The 12043-nt window shown below is 38.2% G+C and overlaps 1 protein-coding gene across 1 annotated transcript; it reads left to right on the top strand.

The window, feature by feature from the left end:
• The first annotated feature begins 456 nt into the window (after positions 1-456).
• Positions 457-11332, top strand: LOC110494969. Its single transcript, XM_036948200.1, has 18 exons — positions 457-649; positions 982-1008; positions 4424-4711; positions 4984-5265; positions 5513-5797; positions 6511-6822; positions 6964-7020; positions 7551-7613; positions 7705-7758; positions 8220-8273; positions 8463-8519; positions 8633-8725; positions 8887-8905; positions 9014-9045; positions 9151-9191; positions 9888-9954; positions 10329-10369; positions 10611-11332. The coding sequence occupies exons 1-18, from the start codon at positions 592-594 to the stop codon at positions 10698-10700; spliced, it is 1920 nt and encodes a 639-aa protein (XP_036804095.1). The 5' UTR covers positions 457-591; the 3' UTR covers positions 10701-11332.
• Positions 11333-12043: the final 711 nt, after the last annotated feature.

Genomic DNA, 12043 nt, shown 5'->3' with positions numbered 1-12043 from the left:
TCAGAGCATTAAAGGTAAACTGATCAGTCCGAGTAGTGTGAACTCGTTTTTTCTTCTCTCCTCCGTTCCTTCCTTCCTTCCATCCTTTCCTTTACTGCGCTTATCAGTTTACTTTTACTGCTCTGGCATGTTATTAAACGTGACTCACCAAACATAAATTAAATATGAAAACCCTTCTACATTTTAGAGATTCTAAAACTTTCAACCACAAATGCAGGGTTTTTGTAGTTAAACATTGTGCAGCTGTTAAAAACTTAAAACAAAAGGTCTAAGATAAATATTTTTCTCAGAAAGACAAGTTAGCTTGTTGGTTTTAGAAATTGAATTGCCTGCAATAATGATACAAAATACAATTTGTTGAAGACAGGTAGCTTTAGAACCTAAAAATAATTACAGATGAATGATTCTGAATGTTCAGCCTCCTCCTCTGCAACATGACATTAGCCCACAGTTGCCATATGAGACATCTGTGGTTTTCCTGTGAACAAGCTCCACATCTGCTTTTCTATTGAAACATTTAATCTTTGTCCCAGTCACTGCCACCATCTTCTGTGAAGTCAGACTAACAGTATGTATGTAGCTGTCTAAAAAATGACATTGTTCATCCCTGATATGGCTGGTCGGCTGTTTTTGCTCATCCTCCTTTTCGGTGAGTTATTTTTCCTTCCATCTGTTTGTGCTACAGGATATTCCATTCTTCTTTCCCCTCTTTTAGTCTTTTACTTTAGGAACTCTTAATATTTCAACATGTTATGGATATAATAAGTGTCTTATTCCATTGATCATCCTATTGATTTATATTTCTCTGTCATTATTTTACATGTCGTACAGATAAGAATGACCACTGCTTGATAACATGGCTGTGAATGCATTACAGACTGTTCTGCTTCGCCAGCTTGTGTAAAGTGTTCCCATCTCATGTTTTCTTATTTTTCATAATGTCAAAAAGACCATGATAATGACCCATTTTGTTATGTCTAGATACCTTCCAGTTCCTCAAAGCCAAAGGTCAGTATCATTATTATGAATTTAAAGCTGCAATATGTAACTTTTTGGTCTACCAGACAAAACAACGGGTTACCAAAATATTCAAATAATGATTGTCATATTTTCAATAATAACGTTATTTTGATTAATTTATTCACATGATTTCATCCTTCCACGAGATGCTGTATACACTGGGTATACAAAACATTAACATGACATAGACTGATCAGGAGAATCCAGGTGAAAGTAATGATCCTTATTAATGTCACTTGTTAAAGTCACTTAAATCAGTAAATAGATGAAGGGGAAGAGACAGGTTAAAGACATGGATTGTGTATGTGTGCTATTCAGAGGGGGAAAGGGCAAGACACAATATTTAAGTGCCTTTGACCGGGTATGGTAGAAGGTGCCAGAACTGCATCAGTGCTGGGTTTTTCACGCTCAACAGTTTCCTGTGTGTATCAAGAATGGTCCACCACCCTAAGGACATCCTGCCAACTTGACACAACTGTGGGAAGGTTTGAAGTCACAATTGGTCATCACCCCTGTGGAATGCTTTCTACACATTGTTAAATCCATGCCCCGACTGTTTGGTATATTCAGTGTATTCCTGACACAAATCTAGGGTTGGTACCCAAGCCAGCTGGTCGATCCATGATGCCTGTCAACGTTCTTATTCCTTGCTTGCTAGCTAACACTGTTAACACTGTCACGTCAAACAGTGCAACCAGAATAACAGCAAAGAAGCTGTATTTGCATTTCTTTAAGCTGTTTTCTATATATTTTGGGGGGGGGGGATACATCCATAACAATGAGCTAATGACTCGATGTGAGATTTCGCCTGGCATAGAAAATGTGCTCTCTCTCCAGGACATTATTCAGTGGAGCTAGCCCACTACAGTACACAGTTAACATAATCACTTCAAACTGAAGATGGAATGACAGTAAACTAGCTGCATTTCGTATTTTTCTATTGGCATTTCTTTGAATATATCCATAAAAATGATACTGATTCATGATTTTGACTGGCTAAGAAAAGCTGCCAGACTCTCTCATCTCGACACATTCGTTCATTACTATGTGACAGCTGGAGATGATCAAAATTCAATATTGAAACAATGTTGCAAATGTCGGAGACAGACAGCAAGGTGAATACAAATCTACACGGTTGAAAAACAAATGCCAGTCTAAAATAAATGGGATATAATATCTAAATACATCTACTTTTTACAGTAGAGATCAAGTTTATAAATTGCCTGGTGATGTCTGGTTGTCTGATGGAATAGTGAATAGACTATTTTTTTGTGTTTGCAAACGTTGTGCGCATCGCCCTCCTGCGGCAACGTTTGCAAACACAAAAAAATGGTCTATTCACCATTCCATTTGACTGCTCAATCCACTATGGTGACAGAATGGAATGCCAACAAAAAAAAGCCTCTATTTACATGTTGCATAAGAGTGCATCTCACACTACTTTTGGATTACAATTGGAGTTTAAGGCTCGTATGAATGACCTGCTTAATATAATGTTTGTGTCATCATCGCAAATCAACTGCATTATACTTCAAAATAACATACTTCAACCAGTAAAATGGCTCTTTGGCTATCTTTTGCTACATCCTATTGCCATGTCAGTGAGTGTTTAGCATTCTAGCTAACAACTTGATGCATCCAAAATAGTTATTTTACAAAGATCACAACCAAAATATAATCTTAGTGACTGTTCAAGCAAGAATCAACACATCATTGTAAGTGTAGGAGAGCCCCCCAAAAGTTATTTTGTTTAGAACTAATAAAAACGTAAATCTAGGCTATGTTGAATGTGAGCAGATGGCGAGGCTTTCTTACTGCAGCCAAGAGTCACGCGCACCTGTACATGATGTCAGTGTGTCGTTCACTGGAAAGTATCAATTTGTATTTGTCACATACACATGGTTAGCAAATGGTAATGCGAGTGTAGCGAAATGCTTGTGCTTCTAGTTCCGACACTGCAGTAATAACCAACGAGTAATCTAACCTAACAATTCCACAACAACTACCTTATACACACAAGTGTAAAGGGATAAAGAATATGTACATAAAGATATATGAATGAGTGATGGTACAGAACGGCATAGGCAAGATGCAGTAGATGGTATCGAGTACAGTATATGCATATGAGATGAGTAATGTTAGGTATGTAAACATAAAAGTGGCATTGTTTAAAGTGGCTAGTGATACATGTATTACATCAAGATGGCAAGATGCAGTAGATTGTATAGAGTACAGTATATACATATGAGATGAGTAATGTAGGGTATGTAAACATTATATTAAGTGGCATTGTTTAAAGTTTCTAGTGATACAATATTCCATTATTAAATTGGCTGGAGTTGAGTCAGTATGTTGGCAGCAGCCACTCAATGTTAGTGGTGGCTGTTTAACAGTCTGATGGCCTTGCGATAGAAGCTGTTTTCATTCTCTCGGTCCCTGCTTTGACGCACCTGTACTGACCTCGCCTTCTGGATGATAGTGGGTGAACAGGCAGTGGCTCGAGTGGTTGTTGTCCTTGATGATCTTTATGGCCTTCCTGTGACATCGGGTGGTGTAGGTGTCCTGGAGTGCAGTTAGTTTGCCCCCTGTGATGCGTTGTGCAGACCTCACTACCCTCTGGAGAACCTTACGGTTGGGGGCAGAGCAGTTGCCGTACAGCCCGACAGGATGCTCTCGATTGTGCATCTGTAAAAGTATGGAACGCCATTTGGGTCTTTGCATTTCCAAAAAGATGCACGTGAAATAACACTGTTTGTTGCGTCAAATCAGCTTGTTGACCAATCAGGACCTAGATATGACTGTACGTCACATAATAAATTAACACGTTTGTTACTTTTTTACGTAGTTATTACAGATTGATTACACTATCACTTGTATTTCATATGTCACAGTGATTCACCGATATGTGTGATGCTGGTAAAGTTTGGTCTTGTGCACCTGCCGCTGCAGCACAAGCGCAGACACACCTCCCCAAGCTCTGGGACAGTTCTGGTCAGAAAGAAATCCATCACTTCTGTTGTTTGGCTGTGCCCATTTAGCAACGTTCCAAAATGAGCATATGTCCTGGTGGAAGGATGAAAATAAAACACATTTACTATGAACAATAATACGTCTTTAATGAAAGACATGTTCTTCATCTTTAATTTAAATGTTGGCAACCGTTTTACAAAAGCAAAATGTCCATCGAGGCCGAGGATTATTGTGTGATAACTCCCTCCTAAGGGCTGTTCCTGGCACGGGTTCTCATTGTTTATTGCTTAAATAGACAACAGTGTCTGAATTGTTTTCTCTGTCAAACTCATACAATATTAAGTTGTACATTATCTGTATGAGTAGTTAAACATTGAAAATGAATTCATAATTCAATTTAAAAAGACACTCCATCATCCCACTGATCTCACAGATCCTCCTCAGCCCAGTCTAACAGTGATTCCTGCAGTCATCAAAGAGAGAGACTCAGTTCAGCTGAACTGTCAGACTTCTCCATCTGTCTCTGAGTGTTACTTCAAAATGGCTGGGCAAGTGGAATTCACCATTCCATCACCCTGTCAACAGACACTCACAGGAACACTACTGGTGAGGTGGACAGGTCAGAGTTCACCAGCTGAGGTCAAAATACAATGTCAGTACAGTGCTACAGGTTCACAGTTTAGATCCATATACAGTGAGCCTTCAACAGTCACAATTCAGGGTAAGAAGACTATTTGAATGGTTGTAAACAATGTACTGTTGTGCCATCATTACCATGTTCCTCTTGTGATATGTTATCATACTGTGTGTTGTCATAAACTATTACATGAAGCAATCAGGCAATATATTATATCTCCTTAATTTCCCATACTGTCGCTGCATAAAGATATTGACTCAAGATCCTTAATTCTGAAATAACAAGGAGGGATTAGACTATCAGTATATTTCTCAAAACCACAAAATGCTAAATGCTTAATTCCCCAATTCTCACAGACCTTCCCCAGCTGACAGTGAGTTCTACAGTCATGAGAGAGACAGAATCAGTTCAGCTGAGTTGTGAGACTCCTCCATCTCTCCGTGTGTCTCACTGTTACTTCTACATAGAGGGGAGGAAGAATCTTCCAGACTCATCCTGTACTCAGACACTCACAGGAACAGAGCTGCTCAAGAGGGCAGATCAAACGTTTCCAGATGTGGTCAAAGTGACGTGTTACTATGCTGTAGGGAGGTCTCACATATCTCCTTCAAGTAACCCTGTCTCAGTCACTGTTCAGGGTAAGTAGGTGGTTCATAAAATTATACACGTCACTGTTATACCGTATTAATTATGCTCGTTCTGAAAATGAGATCTTGTGTCTTCATTGCACATAATGATAGGAATTACTGTACTTTGTACAAACATAAATGCTGACATAGTTGAACATTTGATTAATGGAGTTTCCATACTGTTAGTATGTATGGATTACCTGTGATGTTTTTGAAATACAACTTTCAAAGTGACACTATTCTCCTGATCTCACAGACCCACCTCCTCCCAGGCTGACAGTCAGTTCTACAGTCATCAGAGAGAAAGACTCAGTTCGGCTGAGCTGTCAGACTCCCCCATCTGTCTCTGTGTCTCAGTGTTACTTCTACATAGAGGGGAGAGATCCTAAACCCTCAACCTGTACGCGATCACTCACGGGGACTGAGCTGCTCTCGTGGGCAGGTCAAAGTTCATCAGCTGAGATCAAACTGAGATGTTTTTACACTGTAGAATCTCACTATCCATCGATGCACAGTGGTTCAGTCTCTGTTACTATTCTTGGTAAGAAATGATATATTCAGATTGTCTTGGATGATTCTGTTTAAATCACAATCTCATCCAATGTCATTTCAAATAGTTGTTGTGAAGACATTAAATATTTGAAATGTAAATGTTAAAAGTAGAGTTCTAAGATCCCACAGCAAACAACCACAGAGAGGCCAAAGTACAACCAAAGGTTCTTTATAAACTCAGTTTACACCGTAATACACAGTATCACTACGGTCCTATTAGAAAAGTATAAATAGGCTGGGATTTAGGGCTGTAGGCTAACTAGAAGCAACGGGCCAAACTAACACAGCAGGTGATTCCCGGGTCCTTCCGAGCAAGATTTGTTCATTCATTTCTACCCGAGCACGATTAGTTCGGCTCTACCCGAACTGGGTTCGGCTCTTCCTCCCGAGCAGGGAGAGGAAGATCTGTGGAATCACTACACACCATACAAGCAAGCAAAATTGTCTGTGCGATTCAATTTCATTCAATTTAATTTCACACGTGAGAATGTAAGGAATTAAGTGAAAGGCAATCGTTGTAAACACACAGCACACATGATTATTTGGCACTCATAGATATGCATGATATCAAATAAGACATGCTAATACGTAATATAAAGAGAATGGCAGGGTCTAGTTTAGTAAGAGTCAGTGTCACTTGTGACATATACATTATGTTCAAATACAGTGATGCAAAAAGGAGTCTCTGTCCTTTCCTAACAGGTCCAAAACCAGACATTACAGTCAATATTGATGAGGACTTCACCATCATCTGTTTGATTTGTGGATCCGTCAGTCCTGACACCACCTGTAACCTGTATGTTGGAGAGGAGAGTCAGCCATCCTTCACAGCAAAGATCATGAAGAGAAAAGCTATCTCAGCATCCGGACAGCAGTTCTGTCAATTCACTCCAAAACATAGTGATCTGATCAGTCGTCTACAGTCAGTGAGGCGTAAGGAGGTGAGCTGTGACTACAGAGTGAGCTCAGGACCAAACTCTCTCTCTCCACGCAGTGATGGACACAGCTTTACAGGTGAGTCATAATCTAAACATATCTATCAGTGCTGCAGGTCTTCATGATCTGACTCACTTTTATTTCAGCATCTTCTTAGTATGACTATGTTAATTCTGACCAACAAACTAAATACCACATTTCATTCCCAAATTATTTTAGATCTGGTGGGAGTTCACATCAGTGATCCAACAACTATACAGACACCTTCTATAGCAGGTAGTCCACACATTTGTGCTTTTATAGTGACACTGCTGTTATTTTAAAGCAAAGCAAGTTTCAGCAATAAGAATAGTTGTGTTAATGTGTAAATGAAGCTGTTCTGTTAGATAATTAAGCTGTTCTATAGATATGACACCAGCCTCAACACCAACGCCTGGGATCATCAGCACAAGTATTATAATGTCTGTGTTCATCTAGTCGAGTGTTTAGATCGTATCTATACTCTGTTAGGCTTCTGCTGTTAGATAACATGGTGACCTTATTCTAGGAAGCTGTCAACAACAATCAACACCTTATCTGCCCTGAAAGACTTGATCACCTTATGAATTGGTCTTATCATCTCTATAATGAGGAGAAATCTAATCTACCAGGGCAGGAAGCAATCTGTCCGTAGTGATTTTATAGTCCTACTTTTCCCACTTTGAATAGACAAGTCATGAAGGTATTTCAAAAGGCCAACAACACCATGATGATCATTAATACAATCATTAATCAAATTCTAATTTCATTAATATGTGTTTTCTCAGTGAGTTTGACTCCAGGTCCTATATCTACTTTGCCTCCCAGCACAACAGTGAGTCCTACAGAAGGTGTGTTGGGCCTCTAAATGACCATAAAATTAAGTGACCCAAATGTGAATGTAAAACCTTATTCTTGTGTAATCATATTGCTTCCCACTAGTTTCAACGGTTACTTGTACCTTTACCCCAGACACCACACTGATACCAACTACCAGTAAGTAGATCCACCAATTATAACTTAGTTTGCCAATACAATATCTTTGTTCACATTCATTCACTAAAGCTATTTTCAGTCCAGATTTTGAACCACTTTTAGTCCATCTGATTAGTAGGTAATGTGTAGTGTACTTCTCTCTTCATGCTTATTGAAAGACCTTAGATATTACATTCACTTTCATTTGTTCTTGTGTAATATGAGTAATACCTTCTCACCAGGTTTGACCTCCCCTTTGACCCCTAGCAGGGCAGTGAATCCTTCATCAGTTCTCCTAATCATCTTTATCTAGTTAGCAAATATAAGTAAAACAAATAGAGTAGCTTTATCTTCTCCATGTTTTGTTTTTTCCACATCACAAATTTGCCTCATTACAAAAAGAGGTTGATTTTTGATTGATTAAAATCAACACATTTAGATGTATTTTTTATAATCAGATCCAATGATTTGCTTCGCATCAGGGTCGACTGTTTGCTGTACTTTGACCACTGACACCCCAGCGAGTCCAACTGAAAGTAAGTTTAGCCAATAGGTTTAATTTAGTTGCTAAATATTTTTGTCTATTAAAGCATAAACCAATTTTTCAAATGTAGCCAAATGTAAATTCAGTCAAGGCATTAGGATTAATCAAACAATTTGTCTCTTCTTAGAAATATTTACATAACTCTGTTATTAAGTTGTCCTTCTCTCTTGCATGTGCCCAGGAGGTCAAAGCTCCACAGAAAGTGAAGTGGAATCAAACAGTCAAGAAAGCATTCTGGGTAAGTATCCTTTTCTAGTTGTCTTTTCTCACACATGAAAACAGAGCTGTGCACATTTTCTTAGAAGAACAAGAGCTGATGACCTCTCCCAATGTCATCATGTCACCAAATAGTGGGGCAATTATGGCAGGCAGCAGTGGGTGTGGCTTCTGGAGTGGGCGTGTTCCTGGTAGGGTTGACAGCTGTCTGTCTCTGCAGGAGGACCAGTGAGTACATTTGATTCTGCAAAACAAATCATTTGAAAATTTACCGTGCTAACATTAATGTAAGTGCCTTTGGCATGGATTCATTTATCAACTCATTTTGATCATATTGTATAGGTTAGACAATATTCAATGTAATTAATTTAGTATCATTTGTTTTTCAGAGAAAACCAATTCTCAGAGGTAAGAATTCCCTTGTGAATATGATGCAGATGGAATCAACCTTTAGTTCTGTATTGTCCATGATGAGATTTTCTTACCACAACCTCCTTATACTTTTATGTTGTACAGACCTACAGCCAGACAGGATGATCACAGACAATGTATGTTCCAAACAAAATACATCAAACATACACACACATACGACAGAACTATATAATCACATGTACAAACACTGTAATTCAATTTTCATTGTGTTTCTGTTGTAGATGATTTGGTGTCTATGGGAGTGGTGAGCAGCAGAGTCATGGTGATTATTCTACATTACAGTGGAATCTGTACACATGTACCCTCTGACAGAGGAGGCTGGTGGGATGAGTTATAGGAGGACAGGCTCATTGTAAAGGCTGGAATGGAATTAATGGGACGAAGTCAAACACATTGAAACTACATGTTTGACTCCATTCCATTAATTCCATTTCAACAATTACAATGAGCCTGTCCTCCTATAACTCCTCTCACCAGTATCCTCTGACTGTCTGATCTGAGGATCAAGACCTTAATGTTACATTAGTAGTGCTTCAACATATGAATGTTCAAAGTATCAAACTAACAGCTGTATTTATATGTCAATATTTCTAATTACCATATAAAGATGGATTTATTATTTATATTTGTATTTTTATTTATTACCAAATAAGATGTTTTTCACCAGAAATAATTTCTTAATACATTAATTCATGTTAAACCTTGTAAATGTGTTCCTAAGTAGGTACAGAGTTTAGTCTTATAAACTATTTTTGATCAAATAACCTACATCTTGCATTGGACATGTAGACCTCAGAATGACGTGTAGACCTCAGAATGACACAAAACCCACAAACACTTCCTGTGATACAAAGGAGGGTGCCGTTCATGTCACGAGTTAGAGAATAGAATAGACAGACAGTTTTTAGAGTTGAGGATAAAAAGTCTCTCTCTTCTTCTCCCTCTCTCTCCACTACAGGTGGATTCAGGAGATGCTGGAATCGATTCTCAGATCACATCTGTACTGCCCACGTTCATGCCCTCAGGTTTGTCCCTCAGATCTCGGGACCATCTGCAAGTGCACAGCTACTGTACATGCTTAAACTTTGGGCCTAACCTTATCAACCATATCAAAATGCATATATGACACTTAAAACAGAAATGAATGTGTCAGAGCATCAGCAGTGTGAGAATAGAGCTGTAGATCTGCAGGGGGGTTTGAGACATGAGGAGAAGTGTGAAATGACATCAAGCCTTGTTACTTGCTCTTCTTCTGTTTGGCTGTTACTAACGCAAGAGGAACTCGACTAAGTAACACACATGCAATGTAGACATGTAATATACACATGATCCCCCCTCAAACACACACTCATACATACACAACCTCTTACTCATGGAATTGTCTCTCTGTGATGTGCAGGTCCCGTTGATGTGGATACACAGGCATTTGCAAATAAACATGTAAGTACAGCACAAATGTCCTATTCATTGTATTATATTATATTGTTATATTATTATAATTGTATATAGCATTGTTTTCACAGACAGGCTCACTCGAGGATAAAAGTATCTCTCTTTCTCTCACTGTGTTTTGACTTTCAGTTTAAGATTGGTCTTACATCCTCATAAAATACCCCTTATGAATTACATTTACTGTACTGTAGATTCAAAGCCCTAAACTGAATCTGTTTCTTTTCTCTAGTCTGATACGTACCACGTATACAGCTCAATCCCCGACAGACCAGCATCCTCAGCCCAGCCTGATGGGTTGTACAGTCTGCAGACACACTGAAACTACACCTCTGGCTTTCTGTATCTATGTCTCACACATCTCACACAAATACATTCTTTTTCACACAACATCCTTTATTATCACCCATCCAGTTACTGTAAATAAGTTGATTAACAGGTAATATTTCTACTGTATTACACATGGACAACTGATTTCTGTTACATGTCTATCCATAATATCTCTTACTGTGTTAATATTTATATTTTGGAGGGGTATGGGGCATACTCCCCTTTGAGCATTTTTCTTATTTCTTCTCCCTAGTAAATGCTAAATCTACTGTATTTATGTATATTATGTTGACTGTTTGATACCTTCTTCCATAACAGTTGGATACAATTATTTTCCTATTGGGCAAAACATAATCCACAACCAAAACAAACTGCAAATGCATACAAACTCAAGTTTGTTGAGTCACAAGCTTGATGCATTTATTGGGTGCGAAAAATTTAGGACCAAAGTACATAATGCTTGACTTCTTTAATACACTATAAATGAATTTGTCCAAATACTTATGACTTCTTGAATTGGGGGGACTATTTACATAAAGTGCTTTTATATCTAAATGGTAAAACATACAATACCTTCAGAAAGTATTCACACCTCTTGACTTTTTCCAAATGTTGTTATGTTACAGCCTGAAATTAAAATGTATGAAATTGAGATTTTTTTTATGTCCCTGGCCTACACACAATACCGCATAATGTCAAAGTGGAATGATGTTAAAAAAAAATTGTTTAAAAAAATGTCAATAAGTATTCAATTACTTTGTTATGGAAATCCAAAATAAATTGAATAATACATTTTTAACTCACGGACTCATGGACTCACTCTGTGTGCAATAATAGTGTTTAACATGATTTTTATTGACTACCTCATATCTGTGCCCCACACATACAATTATCTGTAAAGTCGGTCAGTCGCGTAGTGAATTTCAAGAGATTTAACCAAAAACAACAGGGTGGTTGTCTAATGCCTCACAAAGATGGAAAATATTGGTTAAAAAAGCAGACATTGAATATCCCTTTGAGCAAGGTGAAGTTATTAATTACACATTGGATGGTGTATCAATATACCCACTCACAACAATAATACTGCCATCATTCATAACTTAGTTCCCGGAGAGGAAAAAACCCACTCAGAGATTTCACCATGATGCCCATGGTGACTTTAAAACAGTTACAGAGTTTAATGACTGTGATAGGAGAAAAGTGAGGATGGATCAACAACATTGTAGTTAATCTACCAAACTAACCTAAATGACGGAGTGAAAAGAAGAAAGCTTGTACCTGTTTGCAGCAAGGCACTAAAGTAATACTGCAAAAACTGTGGCAAAGCAATTAACT

This window comes from Oncorhynchus mykiss, chromosome 17 (assembly GCF_013265735.2).
Source record: "Oncorhynchus mykiss isolate Arlee chromosome 17, USDA_OmykA_1.1, whole genome shotgun sequence".
Classification (NCBI taxonomy): domain Eukaryota; kingdom Metazoa; phylum Chordata; class Actinopteri; order Salmoniformes; family Salmonidae; genus Oncorhynchus; species Oncorhynchus mykiss.
This window is presented reverse-complemented; position numbering and strand designations above follow the sequence as displayed.